Source organism: Aspergillus tanneri (assembly GCF_003426965.1).
Source record: "Aspergillus tanneri strain NIH1004 chromosome Unknown AapTan_1_pilon_pilon_pilon, whole genome shotgun sequence".
Classification (NCBI taxonomy): domain Eukaryota; kingdom Fungi; phylum Ascomycota; class Eurotiomycetes; order Eurotiales; family Aspergillaceae; genus Aspergillus; species Aspergillus tanneri.
The window spans coordinates 3,861,467-3,884,157 of NW_022984628.1; the positions used below are offsets into that span (position 1 = coordinate 3,861,467).

Below are 22,691 nucleotides of genomic sequence, written 5' to 3' on the forward strand. Positions count from 1 at the left end.
AAAAAAAAGGCAAAAAAAGAAAAAAAATTGACAATTCCGGTATGAACCACCCTTCTCCATCCAGATGGAACCCACGACTGGCAAATGAGAGTCGCCATTATGCCATCACTAACACAGTCCGGTCATTGTGGCTCCTGCTACCTGGCTGGGCAATGGAGTTACTCGTCCGCCAACTACCACTGACAGATTCCTCTGGTCGTGGAACCCGGCTCTCCGCTCGATCTAACCACACCTGCCTCGACTTATCAAAAGACAGAATTTCGCCATGTGCCTGGGCCGGGCAGACCTGCTGGCTCAACTTCTTTCTCTGCCCAGAGATTTTCTCCGACCTTGCTCATCTTTCATATAAGTTGACACCCAACCTTGTCCGACTTGGCTGACATCGTGTGTGACGCCCTCGCAATCAATCCTCGACTACGGTCATCCTGAGGGATACCAAGAGCGTACCAGCCGCCTCTAAACCTTTCAACACGGAAGCCAAGATCAGCCATCTGATTATCGGCTGTCCAGAGTTTCTGCGGTTGACCACAAGATGACCGACTTTGGCCCTCGTGCTCCTCATGGGCCAGATATGTCAGGGACCCATGATCCTCTCGAGATCATGGATATGGATGTTCATGAGAAGGGGGCTTTCGACGCTCTCATTCGTCCGGATGACAGTTACACCCCGGACGGAACCTACTGGGCGGACCTGTCTATCATCAAGCGGATCAAGTTCGTTGGCTCTTACGATGCTGGCGAAGCCAAGCGTGAGCTGCGCTCGATCTGGGAGATGACCAAGCAGGATCCCCTGTCCCCCATTTCACACTATTTTCGGAACATGGTGCTTCCTGGTGCAGGCCTGGGTCTGGAAGGGTAGGTGGTCAAGTGTCCTAGACCCCATTTTGGAGAACCGGAGAAGCTAATGAATCATGTTCGCCCAGTTACGTTCTCTTTTCTATCGGAAATCTGAAGCCCCTTTTCCAAGCTGCCTTCAAGTCGTGTTGGCACGATAAGGAGATATGCAATCCCCGTTGGCTGGATGCCATCGAGTATCTCGAGATCGTCGGTATTATAGTGGGACAAATCTTGGTCGGAATTCTGGGTGATTGGTACTATACCCCTCAAGCTGGCCGAGAGGCTTGGCCCTCCCCACTGAATATTGTTGTCTAATGCGGCAATTAGGATTGGCCGACGATGGGGTCTTATTCAAGATGCTACTATCATGTTCATCGGTTTGCTGATGCTCACTGCGGCTTGGGGCGTTACCCAGAATGGCTGGGTGATTTGCTACGCTTGGTCATTGTTCTTCTACGGCATTGGTGTTGGTAAGTGGCACCCAATGTGTGGGCAGGATTGTGTGCTTTATGAATTATATCTAACAGCGCCTTTTCAGGAGGAGAATATCCCATGACCGCCACTAGTGGCATGGAAAATGCCGTTGGTTCCGGAAAAGTGTCGACTAAAGAAGATCGTCTACACCGTGGCAGAAAAGTCACTAGCGCCTTCCTAATGCAGGGCTGGGGCCAGTTCTTCAACCAGGTCCTGCTCATTATTTTACTGTTGTGCTTCCATCATGGCAGTGGCAACCCTCCATACTCGACCGTATCCGCACAATGGACATACCGTGTCTCATTCGCCGTCCCCGCTGTTGGCACGTTGTGGCTGGTCTACTACCGTGCCTACCACATGAAGGCTGCCAGCAAGCAGTTGGCAGCCGCTAAGAAGAAGGCCTCTGTTACTGGTTACGACATGGATTCCCTTCGGTTGACATTTAAGCATTTTGGCTTCCGTATCTTGGCCACTGCTGGTGGCTGGTTTGCCAATGATGTCTTCTTCTATGGCAACAAGCTTTTCCAGTCCGAGTTTATCAAGGTCATCAGCCCAGCTTCCAACTCCATTATGCCAACCTGGCTTTGGAATCTGGTCAACGTTGGCGTGTCGCTTGTTGGCTACTACCTTGCTTCGTTCCTAATTGACAACAAGCTCTACGGCCGCAAGTGGATGCAAATAATTGGATTCCTTATGGACTTCATCCTTTTCATCGTCCCTGCTTTTAACTTCGAGTACTACAAGGCGCCGGAGCACATCCATGCCTTCCAGGCCATGTACTTCCTGAGCTCCTTTTTCAACCAGTTTGGTCCTAACTCGGTGACCTTCTTGGTTGCCGCCGAGGTCTTCCCGACTCCTATTCGTGCCACCGCTCACGGTCTTTCCGCGGCCGCGGGTAAATTGGGCGCACTTCTGGCATCTGTTCTCTACAATTACATCGATACCCAAACCAAGTTCTACGTTGTACCCTGGTTCGGCCTTGCTGGTGTGATCCTGACCTTCGTCTTCCTCCCCGACACTACTGGGCTGGATTTGAAGGAACAAGAACGACGCTGGGCGTACATTCGCGAGGGCCGTGAGCACGAATATCATGGCCCTGCTGTCCACCCCAAACACCTTTCTCTCTGGGAACGGATTACCGGCAAGGGCAAGTTCTACAACGCTGAGCTGGATTATAGGCGAAAAGTTGAGGAGTACCGTGCCGAGTGGGAAGCTGCGATGTCGCGCAAGATTGCCGAGAAGGATAATGGCGAGGAACTTGAGTTGGACACTGACGAAGATCTTTTGGAAGGCCATGTCCACTCCTACTTCCATCGCACTAGCCCGATGTTCCGCCCGATGGAGCAGAACGCTAAGTCGGATAATTTCGCCCTTCCTCCCGCAGCGCAGGATGGGGATTCGTCCGAGTCTTTCAACGAGAAGTCAGAAAAATAAGTCTGACAATTTTGATACCCTTTTCCACTAAATAGTTTTCCGTCTTTCTATTTCTGTGGGACGCTTTTGGATGTTGTCTTGCGCCCCTCTTTCATGTGCATTTTTATCTCAGTCTTCTTCTTGAGGAATGTCTTGTATACAGGATGTGAATACCCAACGCCGTGCATATAGAATAAGATTAATGTTGCATTACACCAGATTGACTACATTCGATCGTCCCCGGTAGCAGTAGAACATGATGACGTCATGAACAGATATGGTAGACCGCTTTCCATCAAAACACCGGCCGATCATGATCATACACAGTAGGCGGTGACACAATAGGCGGTCAGTGCGAGCGTTAATGTAGACTACAAGTATTCCAACAATCGAAGAGCAATACAGGACAGTGGCTAGATTGATAACCAATATAGAATGCCACTGCTTGCATTCGGCTCAAACGGATCCGGCCAATTAGGCATTGGGCACATTGAAGATGTCTCTGTCCCAACAAGATGTTTGTTTGACGAGCAAGAACAGAAATCTTCATCTTTAGGTGATGGCGATAAATCACCAAATGATGTTCTACGTATTACCGCAGGAGGGAACCACACACTTATATTGTTCGCTGATAGAACCGTGTACGCCACAGGGTGTAACGAGGATGGGAGATGCGGCCAAAACACGTCCCACAGATCACTGCTCAGATTTCGGCGGGTGATTATCGATGACACCTCGACTGGGCATTCGTATGATACTTTCAAGGACGTCTCAGCAACGTGGGAGGGCACGTTTCTAGTCCCATTCCGCGGTGCAGATGAAGCCGACGCTGTGTTTGTGCTTGGATCAGGAGCGAAGGGGGAACTGGGACTCGGTCCGGGATGCGTACAGACCACTGTGCCGAAGAGGATTCCGGATTTCCCCCCACCAGGGGCGAAGATTGTGTCGATTTCGAGCGGCATGGGACATACCATTGCTGTTCTCTCAAGTGGGGAGGTGTATGGGTGGGGTGGGGCAAGGAAAGGTCAACTTGGAGACTCTGCCGCGGAACATAAAATTGTATGGACGCCGTTGAAGATAAACAATGTGCCTTTCTACGCAACGGGGGCTACTTGTGGTCGTGAATTTACGGTTGTGACTGGAAATCAAGCCATAGGAGAAATTGCTGTTCTTGGGGCATTTGGGGACAGGTGGAATATTCTGTCTGGTATTCCTCCTGCAGGAGATTTCTTGATGGGGTATCGTGGTGTATTTGCTAGTTGGCATGGCATCTATGTACATCAGAGAGATTCTTCTGTTGTCTCTTGGGGTCGAAATGATCGCGGTCAGCTTCCCCCTGCCGATCTACCGAAATCTAGGAGAATCGCTGTTGGAAGTGAACACGCGCTTGCTCTTCTGGGCGATCGGAGTGTTGTGGCTTTTGGCTGGGGAGAACATGGCAATTGCGGTCCTAGTACCGACACACAAGGAAATGTTAAAGGGGAATACAGACAGATCCCATTGCCAGGTGAAGGGGATGCCGCAGTAGTTGAGATCGGCGCAGGTTGTGCGACCAGTTGGATCATTACCAGCAGGTGATGTACATCAATTAAGGGGTATAAGTCATACCATCAGATGCTTTGCCCAGTGCCAATGGCCTTTTCAGCGGCGACAGTTTTCTACAGGGTAGCCTGTGGTTAGAGTGTGGAACTGTCTAGCTCAGTCAAAAAGACCAAGACCGTGAAGCTATGGAACGTCAGCTTGCCCATCAAAACAGATGGGATCATCCTACCTGTGAGATACGTTGTGTTGGAGGGATCCCCATCTCTTCTTCTTGATCCATTGCTGGTTGATCATCTTGATAATTCATACTGGGCTCAGTCTCCCGCAAACGCAGACCAAGGCTGGCGTTATCCTGAAGCTTCCATTAGCGAAATTTCACGGGCGATACGTCTTCATGGAATACAAACCTGGTCGGCCATTGCATCCCAACCGAGAATATCTTCAGTCTCCTCGCTTTCGTCTGGAACATCCCATTGTCTATCGTCGTCCGCTGGAACAAACAAACTATCAAGATTGATCGACGCGGGGGGCTGCTGGCTCTCGGTTTGCGCTTGCTGCGTATTGCGGGCAGAAGAACCGGTAAGAGGGCGTATAGATCGAGTACGAGGAGGAGGAGGCGGAGGCATTTGTGTCGAACCCGCGGCGGTTCCATTACTAGTGTTAGATTGTACAGGAGCAGGTGTTTGCCTCGCAGACAACTCAGCCACACCAGAAGAGTTAGGAACGTCACCCACATCTGGGTCGCCCCTTGTCATCAAAGTAAACTCAGCCCTCACACCCCTGAAGTCATATGCGAGTTGCAGTGGCCGACAAGGGCGAGTGTATCGGGCAGTGATCATTACACCTGATGTATCCGCGTGTGCTATAACTGCCTTGAAATCCTTTAGACTAATAACAATATGGAGGCTGTCTTCGGCAAGGAAATGCTCGAAGTCTTTCTTGTCAAAAGCAACTGAAGTGTGAACTGGCTGCTTTAGAATTTCTACGAGCAGTCAGTTAGCATCGTCATGTGTGGATTATTGTAGACTCTTGGAACATCATACCTTTCCCTTCTGTGATTTTTGTTGTGAAGCTTGTGAAGATGACTTTGCCGGATTCAGAATAGATGTCTAGAAGCTCTGCAGATGGGCTAAAGTGGTCGGTAATCTCCTTCAAAAATCTTGCTTCTATATTCCACTGATTGATCGTTTTGGTTCGATCAAAAATGGCGTGTTGAGCAGTGGTTGGTTCATAAGTAAGCTTGTAGGATTTTAAGACTCCTATCGTAGAGGATCAGGTCTCGAAAGCAAAGAAGAACAAGGGAGTTGCATGGAACAAACACTTACCAAGCCCGCATATCATTTTAATTATTAGTCTGCATTCCGCGGTTTCAACATCTTCATATAGATCAACCTCGCAACGCTCGACTGCGGTGTCCTTGTTTCGTCCATGCGCCCTACCCTTGAATACAGAGAGCAAAGCCTACGCTTCAATATTAGCCGGGAGAGAAGGACGGTGATAACCGAGTCTGAGTTTCGCCTTACTTTGAGATATACTTGGCAGCAAAATTTATTTGAGCCTGTTGTCCTGGATGTATTGGCGTCCCTGAATATGCCAAAAGAGTAATCTTGAAAAAAACTTTCTGCTGATAGAGCAAATGCAGCGTAGGTTGTCTTTGCGGTATTGAGAACGCTCACGCGGAGCTTGACTAACTGTCAGTCATGTATGCGTTCCTGTTATACAAGATTTACCCACAAGTTCGTATTCAGCCTCAATGACGACGGTTTCATCAAACTTGGCTAAGCATATCAATGCTTCATGAAACTGGATTAATGCCTCGGGGGCGAGTGCAAATGACAAGCTCGTCATGGCTCTTCTGCAATCAAACAAAATACCTTACTCCCTCTTCGGAGGCTAGGTCAACTATGCCATGAGCAACAAGTGGGACTTGAGTAGGAAAGCAGTCTGTCTACGGAGACTTGGGGCCGTTCCTTGTTCACGTCCCCGACGCGGCTTACATAACACACTTGGAGGTTAATTAAGGCGCTGCCTTCTCCAGCACCCTCTAAACATCACAGGACAGTATCACATCGATACTCGCGAATGTCAAGGGGCTCATAGTAAATGTGATATATTGAGTTTACGACTAGTGAACTCTCCCAGGGAGAATGATGTTCGCCCTAGCTGGTGATGTTCTCTATATGATTCTGGATATCCTCGGTGATGAGAAGGACTACAACAGCTTGTATCAATGTGCCATTTCATCGAGGTGCTTCACTGAGCATGCATTGACATCTCTGTACAAGTGAGGAGGACTTCTTAATTTACTGGTATTGTGCCTTGTCTGCTGATATTAAATGCTAGGCTCTACCATACCTCGCCTGTAAGAAGCGGAGGAACAGAAGACGAGCAACTCAGGAGTCGAAGAACGGCGATTACACTGGCCAATATCAGAAGTCAGCAGGACACTATCATTCGAAAATGGGCCCTTATGTGGCACTCGATAATACTCTCTACTTTTCACCAAACTTATCTCCCGTATTATAGTTACATCCGCTACTTGGATCTCGATGACATGTACGATCTCCTCAGAGATCCAGGATTTACCGGCAAGATCAGAGAGTAAGCCTAGTATACTCTGTAGTTTTAATGATGCCGTCGTCTCTTTCTAACTGGGTGCAGTGATTTCTTTGCTCCAGAGGTACTAGATTTCTTGTCCCATGACTATGCGTCCAAAGGGAATAAACGGCTTCGCTCAACCAGGATATCCCCTGACAATGAATGGTTAATGACCAGGCTTGGTGGAGGTAGGTGCAACTTCCATTCTAGGACATATAAAGCTGCATCTGTTTAAAAGCAACACATAGGCTGATACGTCGCAGCAATCGTGGAGAAAGCAACGTCTATTCGGGGAATGTCCTGTAACAGTAGGTTTGGTCCTAATTACGCATACAAAACAATCCATTTCCATCCAAATCTTTCTGACTGAAAAATCCAGTTCCATCTTCAGTGCTAGCTGATTGGCTCGAACGATTACCTTTGTTACAAACCCTATCTGTCTGGTCAGGGAGCTCTCTGGTGGATCATGCTGGTGATAAAATCCGGCGTCATTGTTCCAACTTCAAACAGCTCACAATATATGGATGGTATGTTACCTTAACCTTCTACAAGACATGATTTCTCACCGTGACCAGGCCAAATATACCGCCCAGAACTGCGGAGACAGATTGTGAGACATTCCTGAACGAACTAAGCCCCAATACTCTAGAGTATTTTGAAGTTTTCAGCTACTCTCACCTGGGCCCTCGTTCAATAGAAGCTCTAGGGTCACACTTGAATTCCTTGAGGGAATTGAAGCTAACAAGTCTCTCCATTGAGGCAATTGCTAAACTGCCTTCATTGACTGCGCCGCCGGTGCTGGAGGTCTTAGTATTGACAGATTCAATTCCAGCACCACGAACCGAAGAGTTCTATTCCACCGTCACCCGTGTTGCTGACTGGATACGCAGTTGTAAGGCTTTGCGGCGGCTTTCTCTTAGAAGATTCGTTGATGACTCGAATCTGTTATCGCAGGTCCTAACTCATGAAGGCCCTCATCTATCCAGTCTCTCACTGGAGGCACACACGATGGCTGGGAGTGGTGCTTTCTACGAAGCTCTTGCCAGTCAACAGACATTGCGGAATTTGTACCTCCGTGGAGAGGCAAGCGAATTTCCTGTAGATAATGAAGCGCTTGTCCAAGGGATCATCCGACTGAATAACCTTCACGAACTTGAACTCAAAGACATCTCCGACTGTTTTACGATCAATCATATTACCGTTCTAACCCCATTTCTCCCTCATCTGGAGAGGCTCTGGATCAGTGGTGACTTCTTTAATGACGATATCTGGAACGCTTTCCTGTGTCTACCAAATCTTCAGAGCCTTGTCATCCACGCACTTAGCGAATTCACATCCCGAGGCATTCTCGACTTCATTTCTCGTTTGGGACCTGGCAATCGGGGATTTAGCCTGTCTATTTTGAATGCGACTACGGACGCAAATATCACGGAAGAGGCACAGAATTTGATTCGTGAGAATTTGAGGAATAGCTTGGATGGATCGTTTGATTTTGGTCTTGCACAAGGTTAGTCCCATGCCTTAAACACCTTAGGGCGTAAAAAGCTGATGGCCTGTGTTCAGAGGAGTATAGTGATATGGACTCGGCTGAAATGTCGGAGTAATTTGCACTGAATGGAGCTCGACTAGTAAGACTGCAATAGTAATGGTAATTATTTAGGGTGAATAATTCTTAATCAGGGTCTTCATCCAAGGCAAGGAAGCCTCTTCTTGGCTCTTAATGTGCTCAGAAAACATAGTAGTTGAATTAATCTGAATGGCAGAAGACATATCAAGTTAATAGGTTTGCAGTACCTAAATTTTGCAAGCAGAGCTCTTTCACAACAGTAGAAGAACATATATCTAGTAGATCCTTATTTTTCTATTCAATAATATAATGTGGCAGTATATCAGCAACTTTGAATACAGTGCCGTCCAAGGTTCCTTCAATGTAAAGACCTATTAAAAAGAGTTAGTTAATGATAGAGAGCAAGTATCACGCATTAACCAAATCTTTGAGTATTCACAATAGCAACCAAGGTAAATGCTGAGTTTTCTTTCCAGTATCAAGCTTTGACTCCTGGGTTGGACATTCTTTCCTTATTGTTCATGGCGATTCCTTCCCCATCTATCTGGTCTTCACTGCTAGGTATGCTCGGCCTTCCTTTAAAATCCCCTTCTACCCCCGAGTGATTGTAATCCTTTTTAAATTTCTCTTCATCTTTCTATCATCATCGTCGTCGTCAACCTCTATCAAACAACCAACCTCAGTGAAGCAAATCTCTAAACCTATTTTTATTATCTGTTGGCATGGCAAATACCATTCAGCCAAAAAAAGCTCCATTGGCTCTTTGTGAGCTCTATCTTGGTATTATATGTATATACCTTCATTGATAACTTAAAAATCCAGCCGAAGTATTCTGCCACACTCTTCTCAGTTTCACGAGTTAAATTAAACGCTTCGCTAGAGGGTGGATATAATTGTAAGCTAATCCTTCTACGCGCCAAACAAAGGCAAAACTCAAACTGCAAAAGAAAATATGAAGCAAGCGTCGTCTTCAGCCACCCTTGAATCTCCGCTCAGTGGCGGGCACCTCTTTGGAAACAAACAAGATGGGCGAGAGGTTGTTTAAGGACCATAAAGACATCATGCTCGGAGTTGATGAGCAAGCCACAAGACTTGAAGCCATCGAAGCCGAGCAGCGTGCACCATGGCGGCCGTTTAAGTCCTGGATCATCGCAGCAAAATCCACCGCGCAGGAGAGCGCTCAACCAAGGGACCTAAGAGGCCAACACACCACAGGACCCAGCAGCATAGGGAACAACTCCAGATGACTGGGATGCCGGAATCCTCCTCCAAAGAGAAGCAGGCACAAAAGGAAGCGACGATGATTCTCCAATTTTATGACCAGAAAATTTTAAGTGCTCTCCAGGAAATTCTTCTGTCTAGAAGAGAAAGGGGTCTCAATCTCTGATTAACACAGAGTAGATTAAGTTTATTGCGTAACTCGTTGCTGACATGCGTGGAAGGATGTCCCAATCAAGCTTTTTTAATCCTTTCGTTTTATGTTGAAACTTCCATATAACTTCTTATTATATTAGCTTCACTAGGAGCTTGGGCATTTAGATGGTCGAATGGTTTGTCTAAAAATATTATAACGAAGAACGGTGTGCACTTACCGATTTAACCCAAGACAAAATGAATTTTCGAGACATTCGCGCCAGCATCGTCGACGCTGCACAAGAAAGCGAGAGCGCCGTTGTTATCCTGTCGACTACGCCGCCAGGAGGTCGTTAAGGACTTGGATTTGTTCAGGGTAGACAGCACCAGTGCGTCACCCTGAGCCTGGCCAGGGATGGGTTGGTCGTAGTTGGTCACGAGGACATGCACAAATCCGTAAAGCCAGGGAGGCGCGGCTTTTAGGCCTGGTTAAACTTCGTAGCTGCCCGTGCTATACTACAATGCCACCCAAATTACGATCCGGAAAGGTATATCAGCCTCCTCCTCCTCCTCCTCCACCACCACGCATGGTCACGGGGAGAACGTCTGGAGGATGTTCGGAATGCTATGAATATTATCAAGTCTTGTGGTGCTGACGATGGTGAAAGTATCTCTACCTGGCAGAATCTCCATGATATGCTTCAGTACTTAAGTGGAGGATGGTGGACTACCATCACCAGCCCTGGTCATGAACAATCAAACTTATCTCCATGAAAACCTCCCAAGCAACCTTCTGAACAAGAAGGCTTCCACGGCCTACCTCGAATTTCTCGCTTTATATTAATTTTCAAGCATGAGATCGTGGAAAATACTGTCTATGCGCCGGTAAATATCTCGAGAGTACTCCGTACATCTGGACGGACCACCTCCAGGACCGTCACTTAATCAATATCAGTGGAAGCCGTGACCTGGTCACGAAACACCTTCAGATCTCCAATCAATAATACGAGGTGTTAATATAAAAATCCGCTTGAAAATACCAAATTAGTGCTCAGATCAAACCCATGGTGCTTTTTCTAAAGTCGACACGTCGATACTGTTGCAGTTTCTACTTTCCTATTCGGGCAGAATGATAATTTATTTAGAGGAGGGTCCTACCTTGTCTATCTGACCTTTCACCTAGCATACTCAACACCATTAGTTAATGGATTCCATCGTCCTCCTCGATCCTTAGTAGTTGTCAAATAATATGGCTATACATGGTCAGGATCATGTGACTAAGGAAGGGTCAATAAACCCTCACGAGCGAAAGAACATGAGACCAAGAACAATCATCATAGTCATCAATATAATCAAGAAGAGCCCGACCAGCTCAGAATCATCCATTTAAGACCTTTCCAAGAACCATATCTTCTTTCCTATTTAGTACTAGCCGAATATCGGACAGTAGTTTGGTCAATACCATATCCTCAGACGCTAGTCCACAAGTGGTAATTTCCCAGTTCAGTCTCTCATGTTGTATAAAGCTTTATAATCTTACTGTAAAGAATATCGCAACATCTAAATCAGGTAGGAAAGAGCTCCTTGTAAATTTCTTAACGATATTACCTCAGAACGCACTTTGTAAGTAACTAGGTAGGGATTGCTGACATAGTGGCCGTAAAACCACCTAATAGGAATTGGCTGGAGCGCGTTCCCTTCGCGTTCCGCTACGCGTCATGTCCTCCGCGCGCCGCCCAACAACGCCATCCTCTTCCATCCAACGCTCCCCGTAGCTTCGACGAGCCTCAATTGACGCAATTACCAAGAAGCTATTAATGGACACCGGTTATTCGTGATAGTTCAGGGTGCGCCATGGCTTCTTCCCGCGCTAAGTTGGCAGAGCTGCGGGCTCTCCGTGCCGCAGGAAAGAAACGCATTTCGACGTACGAGATCGAGGAACAGGGTGACATTTACGAGGAAGTCGATGATGATGGATATAAGAAGATTATCCGTGATCGACTTGACGAAGATGACTTCGTTGTTGATGATAACGGTGAAGGATACGCAGATGATGGTCGAGAAGTCTGGAATGACCAAGGAGGCTACTATGATAGTGACAGCGACGACGATGAATTACCGGTAAATAGCAAGTCTGCGAAACGGAAGCGAGAGGAGGAGAAACAGCGAAAAGAGAAAATCAATAATGGAATTTCGAAATATTTCAATAAGGGCAGCACTGCGTCGGCTCCCAAACCCAGAGTGAGTGAGGTTCTTGAAGCGAGTGGCATCAAGGCGTCTGAGTCTAACTCTTCATCTAGCCTGTCGCCTCGGCAGAAGATGATGCTTTCATGGCCGACCTTCTTGGGGAAGTTGATACCAATGTAGTATCGAATCATGTTCCAACACCGAATGTGATCAAATCGGAGACGCGGCGCAAAGTGCGCATCCTCTCTCCTCCGCTAGCCCAGCGAACGCGCACAGAAAATAAAGCCCAGAAAGATAAGAATAACGATCCAATGTCTCCAGGCGACCGAAAAGAGGATCTCGACTTGGATAACGATGATGACCCCCTTCCAATCACAGATGATGATGTACCAATGAGCGATCCGATGCCCTCGTCTCCCACGAGTAAAGCCGTGGAAAGGAAAACCACTGCCGTTGTGAAAACTGAGGATCCTGAGGAGGAGGATAATGACTTGATGGAAATCGCCGAGGCGACTGGACAGAACGATGCCAAGACAGCAAATGTTAACATGGCCGGAAGCCGGCCCCCTCCCAAGATTAAGCAAGAAACCTACCCAGGCCCGGCAAGCTCCTCGCCTATGAAAACAGCGCCGGATGTTGTAAATGCCTCGTGGAATGACGTGCGGAGCAAGTTGAATGTTATCAGTAGCCCGGCGTCGGAAATGCGAACATTCGGTAAGCTGCGTGCACAGGATGTTGTCGAGGAGGACGGTAGCCTGCGCATGTTCTGGCTGGACTTTACAGAGGTTAATGGTAGTCTATGCTTATTCGGAAAGGTCAGAAATAAGCAGAATGGCTCCTATGCCAGCGCGTTTGTCAAAATCGACAATATCCTGCGAAAGCTGTACTTCCTTCCCCGGGAACACAGGCACAAACATGGCCGAGAAACGGATGAGGAGGTGGATATGGAGGATGTCTATAGCGAAGTTGATGAAATGATGTCACGACTTCGAGTTGGGATGCATAAGATCAAGCCGTGTACACGTAAGTATGCATTCGAGTTGCCTGGTGTTCCCAAGGAAGCGGATTACCTCAAGTTACTGTATCCTTACGATAAGCCTGCGCTGCCCATGGATACTAAAGGGGAGACGTTTTCCCATGCATTTGGGATCAACACCTCATTATTTGAGCAGTTTGTGCTTTGGAAGAACATCATGGGCCCTTGTTGGCTGAAGATTGAAGAGGCCGATTTTTCCGCCGTTAACAATGCATCGTGGTGCAAGTTTGAGTGTCAGGCCTCTAAACCTGCACTAATCTCCCCTGTCCCCGATTCTGAGAATCTAGACTCGCCACCTCTGACATTGATGAGTCTATCTTTCAGGACACAGCTAAATGTGAAGGAGAACAAGCAAGAGATCATAGTTGCGAGTGCTCGGGTTTATGAAAACGTCTCCCTCACAGATACGACGCCTCCAGAGAGACTTCCCTGCAAGACGTTCACAGTAATGCGGCCTGTGGGCTCTTCTTACCCTATGCACTTCGAAGCAGAGACGCGAAGGCAACGAGGCACTTTCATGTTGGAGAAGAGCGAACAGTTCTTGCTCAGCAAGTTCCTCGCATTATTCGAAAAGATGGATCCTGATGTCTTAATGGGTCATCAACTACAGGAAGTAGATCTGAGCGTTTTACTCAATAGGCTGAAAGAAAAGAAAACACCTGGTTGGCATCGCTTGGGACGACTGAAGCGAGGCGATTGGCCTAAAAATTTTAATAAAGGAGGGGGGTTCTTCGCTGAGAGACATTTGATTGCTGGAAGACTAATGTGCGATGTTGCTAACGACATGGGCAAGGTAAGCTTCTTAAGTCTTCAAAGACAATTTATATACTAACCGGTACCAGTCCCTCATGATGAAATGTCAATCATGGAGTTTGACGGAGATGTGTGAACTATATCTCGGACAGGGAAACACTCGACAGGACCTAGACTGCGAAGCCGCGTTGAAGACGTGGGCCAACTCGAAGGAGGGCCTTATGAATTTCGTGAACCATTGTGATGCAGATACTTATTTCATCGCCGCCTTGGTACTGCGACTACAGATGTTACCCCTGACAAAGGTCCTTACAAATATCGCGGGTAACTCCTGGGCAAGAACACTTAGCGGAACGCGTGCCGAGCGCAATGAGTACATTTTGCTACACGAGTTCCACCGGAATAAGTACATTTGTCCTGACAAATACTCGTCTAAGTTGCAAAAGGTGGAAGAGAAGATTCAGGACGGTGATGAGGACGATGCCACAGACAAGAAAAAGAAAGACAAGTACAAAGGTGGTCTTGTCTTTGAGCCCGAGAAAGGCCTGTACGACAGATTCGTGCTGGTTATGGATTTCAATAGTCTGTATCCGAGCATCATCCAGGAATACAATATCTGTTTCACAACGGTGGATAGGGCCGCAACGGTGAGTCGCTCTTGTCAAGTCGCCCAGTTGTCTACTAATCTGTCCTTTGCAGGCAGAGAACGAGAACGAGGAGAAAGTGCCCGAGGTCCCCTCTCCTGACCAAGAGCAGGGTATATTGCCTCGACTCATTTCGACTCTCGTTGGTCGTCGACGGGAAGTGAAAAAGCTCATGAAGGACAAACGTGCAACACCAGAGCAGCTTGCACTGTGGGACACCAAGCAGCTCGCCTTTAAGCTAACGGCCAACTCCATGTATGGATGCCTGGGATACACACAAAGTCGCTTTTACGCTCGTCCGCTGGCGATGCTCACCACATTCAAGGGCCGTGAAATTCTTCGAAGCACTAAGGAATTGGCCGAATCAAAACAGCTGAGAGTCATATACGGTGATACCGACTCGGTCATGATCAACACCAATATGGACACTATTAGTGACGCGTTGAAAGTCGGGGAAGAGTTCAAGAAATCGGTAAACGAAAGATACCGTCTTCTAGAGATTGACGTTGACAATATCTTCCGCCGCCTCCTACTACATGCCAAGAAGAAGTATGCTGCTGTGAACATGACAGAAGTGGATGGAAAATATGTGGACAAGCTGGAAGTCAAAGGTTTAGATATGAAGCGACGTGAATACTGTGCCCTGTCAAAAGAAGCTTCTCAAATACTCTTGAACGAAATCCTTTCGGGCGAAGATCAAGAAGTAGTACTCAATCGTGTTCATGACTACCTGCGCGAGTTAGCAAACAAGATGCGGGAATATACCATACCCGTTCAGAAATATGTGATTTACACGGTATGCAACATCCACAGGGCAGTTATTATACAGTCTACTGACATATGCGTCACAGAAACTTTCCAAACGACCTGAAGAGTATCCTAATAAAGAGTCGATGCCACCGGCACAAGTTGCTCTCCGCGAACTTTCCCGCGGCAAGTCGGTCCGGCCCAACGATGTAATCTCGTACATTGTGACAAATGGGGACTCGGAAACGTCCTCTCTTCCTCCAGCGAAGCGCTCATACACGCTTCAGGATGTTCTGAAAGGGGATTCGGGGCTCAAACCCGATATTGAGTTCTATCTTCTCAAGCAAATTTTCCCCCCTATCGAGCGTCTCTGTGCTCCGATTCCGGGCACTGATGCAGTTCGACTGGCTGAGTGTCTGGGTCTGGATGTTCGCAAATATCAAATCAATAGCTCGAGTGGAAACAGCCAACAGAATGCGGATATTTTCCCGCTTGAGTCGCAGATTCCAGATTCTGTTCGGTTTCAGAATGCTGCGCGACTGACGCTTTCCTGTCGGTTTTGCAAAGAGAATTCTGTCTTCGAAGGACTGGCTGCGTCCTCACACATGTGCAATGCCCATGGCCTTCTCTGTCCTAACCCTTCGTGTCAGAAACAATTCTCGATCTTGACGATCATTGCACAGCTGGAAAGCCAAATCCGGGTCCAAACATCGAAATATTACGAGGGATGGCTCGTCTGTGATGATTCCGCGTGTGGCAACCGAACCCGACAGATGAGTGTTTATGGTCGTCGGTGTCTTGGCCCTCGGGGCCATGCTGAGGGATGCCTTGGTCGAATGTCTTACGAGTATTCTGAGAAGCAGATCTACAACCAGCTGCTCTACTTCGCCGGCCTTTGGGATGTGGATAAAGCCCGGCGTTCGACTGAGAAAGAAGCCAACGGAGAGAAGAAGGAGAGCGTAGCGGCCCTGGTGGAATTCAACCGTGCGAGGTTCGGAACTATCAAAGGGGTGGTCGATGGGTATCTGAAGAAATGCGGTCGCCAGTGGGTAGAGATGGATAGCCTGTTTCGCTTTATGCTCGCCTAGTCTTTGGAGGAGAAAGTTTTGAACTGTATATATGCTAGCATCGACTGGATAGTTGTTACTGTGGATGACGGGTTTCAGTTAGACGACTGGGATGAAAGAATCTTATAGGCACGAATAACATAGCATTTGCTTCTGCGTATTCTGGAATAGCTAGGGTTGACCGAATTATCCTCCAAAATTTACATTTATATGGTAACTGGGACTTCGTCTCCACGAGGCAACCCAGCCGGCAAGGGCCCACACCCCACCAACCTGGTCCAGCATTTCCACACATGCATCCACTCACCACCTATTCACGGTCCAAGGAGTTCTTCTGGTAGAGATCAGGCCACCTCCTTGTGCATCATTCAGCCCTTGAGTTGCTCCTTCGTTTCCCACCATGTCAGCCAAGCGGGTTCTAGTCATCGCCGGTTCTGACAGCTCTGGTGGCGCGTATGTTCATATCTCCGTCCCCTCAACATTAGTCCCTACCCCCGGATACCGCAAGCTAATGCACATTCCAGCGGTCTAGAAGCAGATCAGAGGGTCCTGGCCGTACATGGTTGTTATGCTCTTACTGCTACTACCGGTCTAACCGCACAAAACACTCTGGGGTTGCAAGACATCTTCGTCATCCCAGCGGAATTTGTCAAGAAGCAAATCAATGCCGGCTTGGAAGATGTGGGGGCAGATGTTGTCAAATTTGGTATGTCTCACCTCTTGCTGGTGAATGATTCCTAGACTGACTGATGCGAAGGAATGCTGTCATCCGCGGAGACTATTGACGTTGTTGCTGAGGCACTAGCAACACATCTCGTTCCTTCCATTGTGCTGGATCCGGTAGCTCTTCCACCCCTGTCTTTTGTGTTCAATTGAATAGTGGGCTCTTACATGTAAAATTGCAGGTGATGGTATCTACTAGCGGCTCACAGTTGTTACCGGAAGCAGCTGTGCAAGGTCTTCGAACCAAATTATTGCCCCTCACGACCATCCTGACGCCTAATATCCCCGAAGCGAGGCTGCTGCTAAAGGACTCTGGAGAAAATGCATTAGAACCAAAGAACCTTGCTGGGCTCGTCCAACTAGCAAAGCAGGTTTGTGCCTTAGGCCCCAAGGCTGTTCTCCTCAAAGGAGGACATTTACCGTTAACAAAAGAACATGAGACTACTCATGATTTGCGAGAGGCGTCGAAAGTCATTGATGTCCTTTATGATGGCGAAAACGTCACATTGTTTGAAACGGATTTCCTGGTGTCGAGGAACACCCATGGCACGGGCTGCTCACTTGCCTCTGCTATTGCAGCCAACCTCGCCCTCGGAAAGGATCTGAAAAGTGCAGTCCATGCGGCGGTTCGATTCGTCGAGGCAGGTATCAAGACAAGCTTTGATCTTGGAAAGGGAAGCGGACCGATTAACCACTTCCACTCCGTGTATACGATGCCTTTCGCCCCGTGGGTTACTCATTGGTTCCCGGCACCCGACTTGTCACTGATAGACACATACACAGGGGACGGTTTTTAGAATACGTCCTGGATCGCCCGGATGTTCGACCGGTATGGAAAAGGTTTACGGAGCATGAGTTTGTTTTGGGCCTGGGCGCTGGAACGCTTCCCGTGGAACGATTCAAAGAATACCTGGTGCAGGACTATCTGTACTTGGTACAATACAACCCTTGCTTCCGATTCTGTCCCACATCTGCCCAGTGCTCGCTAACGTGATGTATACAGGTCCATTTTGCCCGGAGTAACGCACTGGCTGCCTACAAAGCGAAGGACATGGAATCCATTGCAGCGGTGAGTGACAAGCTAAGCCATGTCCCATAAGACGCCGGGGAACGTGGCTGATCCGGACTCACACCGTTACAGTCTTCACAAATCGTCCTACACATCCAGCGTGAAACGGCGTTGCACCTGGAATATTGTGCCTCCTTCGGATTATCCAAGGAGCAGATGGAAAAATACCCAGAAACTATCGGTAGGTGGTGTTGGTCGTGACGGGTATTGTTCACCCTCGCTAATACCAGTTACTTTGGGGGGAACCTAGCATGCACGGCATATAGTCGATACATCCTTGATGTGGGTCAATCTGAGGATTGGCTGGCCCTACAAGTGGCCCTCGCCCCTTGTCTGATTGGATACGGAGCCATTGCCCAGCGACTGTACTGTGAGAAAGAGACGCTCCGGGAGGGAAACCGATACTGGAAGTGGATTGAGAACTACGTCGCAGATGACTATACAGAGGCCGTTCGTCTAGGATCAGGTAAGAGAAGCATGCAAGCCGCTAAGCTTGACGTAATCGACCAAATAGAGAGAGATAACTGACGCGCAGGTAGAACTTCTGGAGACACATATGAGCCAGGTTTCCCCGAAACGGGTGGAGGAGTTGATTTCCATTTTTGTCCAGGCCACCGAGTTAGAGATCAGCTTCTGGGACATGGGGATGGGAGATAGACAATGAGGATAGACAATGAATATATAGAGAGAGAAATGGTTGAATGAACGGATAAACTTACTAGAACGGAAATACCGGAGTAGCTATCCGGATCGGGTATTTGGCCGAGGCGGTGAAAAACCCTGGTGGCGGCAAATCGCAACGATTGGCCAGCCGGCTAGCGCTAGCCCGAACAGGCAAGTGTCGCCTCTTCGCCTTCTTTTTTCTTCTCGTTTTCGCCTTCCCGCCGGTGGATTTTTTTCCCTTTCTCTTTCCCATCCGCTCCCCTTTAATCATCTCATCTCCTGTCCTTTCTTTCTTTTTCTATCTGGACATTCTTGTCTCTTCACTTCTTTTCCCTTATACTCTCCCTTTGGAGATTGTATTATCTCCGCGTACAGTTCTCCTGTCCGACTCTTTTTGATTCCTGGTTTTCCATTTTTTTTGCCTCCCAAAGTAACAAGAAAGGAAAAAAAAATGTCTCACAGTGGCGGCTATCAGCGTGATTCCTACCGGTAAGCCTTTCATTTTCTTTTAGGAGATGCTTGAGAACAATTCAGCGTCGCATTCATTGCGCTCTCTCAAGCCAGATGGATGGATGCTATTGGTCTCGCAACGTGACTTGTTTCTGTTGCCTGGCTTCTATCTCAACTCGAGAGTAGATGCCGCAAAATACGTCGACGCTTATCCCTCAATCCAAAATTCTATGACAGCGACTAACGGAGTTTTCTCATCTAGCTCTAGAAACGGCGGTGGCGGATACTCCAACGGCCACTCCAACGGCTATGGAGGTGGCCAGGGTGGTTACAGTGGTGGCGGCTACGGAGGTGGCTATGGAGGGGGCTATGGAGGTGGCTATGGAGGTGGACGAGGTGGTGGTGGTGGTGGTGCAGACCGAGACCGTATGTCGAATCTTGGCTCCGGTCTGAAGAAGCAAGAATGGGGTAAGTTGACTCGCTGGACGAATTTAATAAGTCGTGATCTAATGCTCATCATTCAGACCTGGACTCCCTCCCCAAGTTCGAAAAGTCTTTCTACAAGGAGCATCCCGATGTCACCAATCGCTCTCAACGCGAAGTGGATGATTTCCGCAAGAAACATGAGATGGCCGTGCAAGGAAGAAATGTTCCCCGTCCTGTCGAGACGTTCGACGAGGCTGGCTTCCCCCAGTATGTCCTGGGTGAGGTCAAATCACAGGGCTTTGAGAACCCTACCGCCATTCAGTCCCAGGGATGGCCTATGGCACTCTCCGGTCGCGACGTCGTCGGTATTGCCGAAACCGGTTCTGGAAAGACTCTGACCTACTGCCTCCCGGCCATCGTGCACATCAACGCCCAGCCTCTTCTTGCCCCCGGCGATGGTCCCATTGTCCTTGTTCTCGCCCCCACCCGTGAACTGGCGGTCCAGATCCAGGCCGAAATCACGAAGTTTGGAAAGTCTTCCCGCATTCGCAACACCTGTGTGTATGGTGGTGTCCCCAAGGGCCCCCAGATCCGTGACTTGAGCCGTGGTGTCGAAGTCTGCATCGCGACCCCTGGTCGATTGATTGACATGCTGGAGGCTGGCCGGACCAACCTGCGCCGTGTCACCTATCTGGTCCTTGACGAGGCCGACCGTATGCTGGACATGGGTTTTGAGCCTCAGATCCGCAAGATCATCTCTCAGATCCGCCCTGACCGTCAGACCTGCATGTGGTCTGCCACGTGGCCGAAGGAAGTCCGCCAGCTTGCCTCGGACTTCCTCAACGACTACATCCAGGTCAACATTGGCTCCATGGACCTGTCGGCCAACCACCGCATCACCCAAATTGTCGAGGTCGTGTCGGATATGGAGAAGCGTGACCGCATGATCAAGCACCTTGAGAAGATCATGGAGAACCACAGCAACAAATGTCTCATTTTCACCGGCACCAAGCGAATTGCTGACGATATTACCCGTTTCCTCCGCCAGGACGGATGGCCCGCCCTTTGTAAGTTCCTGCCACTATCTTGCTATCTCTCACTCTTGGATCTCCCTTTGCTGACTCATGTGCAGCCATCCACGGCGACAAGCAACAACAGGAAAGAGATTGGGTCTTGAACGAGTTCAAGATGGGCAAGAGCCCAATCATGGTGGCCACCGATGTGGCTTCCCGTGGTATTGGTATGATGAAATTGCGATTTAACCCCTCCCCTCCCCCTCCCTGTTCTTCCTTAGAAGCACCCTCAGCCGTATTGAGGTTGTGTGATAATGGCTCGGTGCTCGACTCTCTTGAACCCCATGTTGGTATGCATGACTCGTCCAGGCTTTGTCGGGTCTTTTGAAAGGATTCCTCATGCCAAGAGGACCTTGGACTCACAGTGCAGTGTAGCAGACGTATTATATCCTCTGTTCTGATTCTCCATCTCTAACCCTGAACCTCGTTGGTAGAGAGGTGGAGTTTCTTTCTGTTTCGACGGTTTTTGTTTTCGAAACTGCATTCCAAGGTTACTCTAGGACCGCGATTTCTGCCAGCCCATGGACTCACCTTCACGGATCTTGATATGAAAGTCCGAGAGAGAGAGAGATGCATCACGTCTCACACGACTGAGAAAGGGCTCCTCGGCCACGTTGCTATTTTGACTAATGCTCCGTTTGCTAACATAATTTATTTGAAGATGTTCGCGACATTACTCATGTGCTGAACTATGACTACCCCAATAACTCGGAGGACTACGTTCACCGTATTGGTCGAACTGGTCGTGCCGGTGCCAAGGGTACCGCCATCACCTTCTTCACCACTGACAGTAAGTTTCCTTTCCCGTATGGCTTTTGCTCCCACAATAGGCCGCTGACATCGGTTTTCTCTGCAGATGCAAAGCAGGCTCGTGACTTAGTCACCATCCTCAGTGAGGCAAAGCAGCAAATTGATCCTCGTCTCGCCGAGATGGTTCGCTACGGCGGCGGTGGCCATGGTCATGGTGGTTACGGCCGCTGGGGTGGCCGTGGTCGCGGTCGTGGCGGTGGCGGCTTCACTGCCTCCAATGCGGCGCCTCTTGGAAACAACCGCCGCTGGTAAAAATGATCATGATGCCCAGTCTCATCTATTGAGCTTGTAATTGTCACTTCGGTAGACCTCGCTTTCCCCCTTTTTTAATTTCCTTCGTCTTATGATCAGCTTCCACCTTCGTAACTCGGTACGGGCGGCGTTCATCGAAAGTCACTGATAGACAGTTTTATGTGTTTTTGTTCATTTCAGGCTTCAGTTTGCGACAGACTCGCAGGAATACGTGTTAATTTTTTATTTCCATCTTACCGTCTTTGTATTCTAAAAGTTTTGTGTCTGCCGACTTTGCTCGGGGCGGATGCCTCTCTTTAGATATTGTGTAGCTGCATGTTTACATGCCAATACTTGGGAGAAATGTACCTATTTTTGTTACATGTGATTTGTGCTGTAGACTCTTGAATAGTAGTAGTATGCATTAGGCTCGGCTTCCTGTGCCTGCCATTAGTACGATGCAGGAGTGTAGCCCGGCGGATACGAGAATCTAATTTCTCATGCAGGAGTAAGTTGATTGTGCCAGAAAATTAATACCGAGATTAAGCCTTGGTTAGAGCCAATCGATTTGGTTGTAATCCAGGCTGCCTATCATGCAATGCAACCCATGCGTTTGCTTGGAAATCCAAGTGGTTGGTCCCTCCGGCGTCAAACAACCCATACTATTAAAAAAAAAAAATTTTTAAGTTCTCTAGTTTGATTGATTCTTCTCCTTCTCCTCCCAGATATTGTCTCCTCAATATGGATTTAATTAAATAATTCTATTGATCAACCCATAAGAAAATGGATCTGTATAATAGAGTATGCGAGTCTATTACCATCCTGGTATATATAATCCACGATAGGGTATTAAGGATCATACGTAGGTAGTTGGCTTTTACTGTATTTTGGTATGATATGATACGATATGATGGGTATAATGTGTGGAAGTTTAGACCTTGCCGGGATTAGGGTAGGTTAATAGACTTACATGATGGAAGTACCTAACTCGTATTGCTGCAATCTGGTGTTATGCCATTGTGTGTATT

General features: G+C 48.2%; 7 protein-coding genes across 7 annotated transcripts; 6 read left to right on the forward strand and 1 right to left on the reverse strand.

Annotated features, from left to right (window-relative positions):
* Positions 1-532: 532 nt before the first annotated feature.
* Positions 533-2,745, forward strand: ATNIH1004_003266 (putative MFS phosphate transporter; the record flags this gene model as incomplete). Its single annotated transcript, XM_033567945.1, has 4 exons — positions 533-855; positions 924-1,091; positions 1,165-1,307; positions 1,376-2,745. 4 exons carry the CDS (start codon positions 533-535, stop codon positions 2,743-2,745), a joined length of 2,004 nt encoding a protein of 667 aa, XP_033429940.1.
* A 414-nt stretch (positions 2,746-3,159) lies between these two features.
* ATNIH1004_003267 (RCC1 domain-containing protein) lies at positions 3,160-4,302 on the forward strand (the record flags this gene model as incomplete). Its single annotated transcript, XM_033567946.1, has 1 exon — positions 3,160-4,302. The coding sequence occupies one exon, from the start codon at positions 3,160-3,162 to the stop codon at positions 4,300-4,302; it is 1,143 nt and encodes a 380-aa protein (XP_033429941.1).
* Positions 4,303-4,422: 120 nt separating this feature from the next.
* ATNIH1004_003268 (putative DNA repair protein rad9) lies at positions 4,423-6,114 on the reverse strand (the record flags this gene model as incomplete). Its single annotated transcript, XM_033567947.1, has 7 exons — positions 4,423-4,449; positions 4,496-4,618; positions 4,674-5,248; positions 5,310-5,525; positions 5,592-5,727; positions 5,790-5,948; positions 6,001-6,114. 7 exons carry the CDS (start codon positions 6,112-6,114, stop codon positions 4,423-4,425), a joined length of 1,350 nt encoding a protein of 449 aa, XP_033429942.1.
* A 302-nt stretch (positions 6,115-6,416) lies between these two features.
* Positions 6,417-8,468, forward strand: ATNIH1004_003269 (uncharacterized protein; the record flags this gene model as incomplete). Its single annotated transcript, XM_033567948.1, has 6 exons — positions 6,417-6,490; positions 6,552-6,575; positions 6,793-6,867; positions 6,928-7,052; positions 7,514-8,371; positions 8,428-8,468. 6 exons carry the CDS (start codon positions 6,417-6,419, stop codon positions 8,466-8,468), a joined length of 1,197 nt encoding a protein of 398 aa, XP_033429943.1.
* A 3,170-nt stretch (positions 8,469-11,638) lies between these two features.
* On the forward strand, positions 11,639-16,239 carry POLA1 (DNA-directed DNA polymerase alpha catalytic subunit POL1; the record flags this gene model as incomplete). The annotated part of the gene is made up of 5 exons (XM_033567949.1): positions 11,639-12,025; positions 12,085-13,800; positions 13,850-14,407; positions 14,460-15,200; positions 15,256-16,239. 5 exons carry the CDS (start codon positions 11,639-11,641, stop codon positions 16,237-16,239), a joined length of 4,386 nt encoding a protein of 1,461 aa, XP_033429944.1.
* A 379-nt stretch (positions 16,240-16,618) lies between these two features.
* Positions 16,619-18,674, forward strand: ATNIH1004_003271 (putative thiamine biosynthesis protein (Thi-4); the record flags this gene model as incomplete). The annotated part of the gene is made up of 9 exons (XM_033567950.1): positions 16,619-16,671; positions 16,743-16,924; positions 16,976-17,058; positions 17,124-17,668; positions 17,725-17,875; positions 17,945-18,010; positions 18,083-18,191; positions 18,261-18,476; positions 18,550-18,674. 9 exons carry the CDS (start codon positions 16,619-16,621, stop codon positions 18,672-18,674), a joined length of 1,530 nt encoding a protein of 509 aa, XP_033429945.1.
* A 450-nt stretch (positions 18,675-19,124) lies between these two features.
* On the forward strand, positions 19,125-21,684 carry DBP2 (DEAD-box ATP-dependent RNA helicase DBP2; the record flags this gene model as incomplete). The annotated part of the gene is made up of 6 exons (XM_033567951.1): positions 19,125-19,162; positions 19,386-19,591; positions 19,648-20,616; positions 20,682-20,789; positions 21,284-21,412; positions 21,479-21,684. The coding sequence occupies 6 exons, from the start codon at positions 19,125-19,127 to the stop codon at positions 21,682-21,684; spliced, it is 1,656 nt and encodes a 551-aa protein (XP_033429946.1).
* Between the last annotated feature and the right edge of the window lie 1,007 nt (positions 21,685-22,691).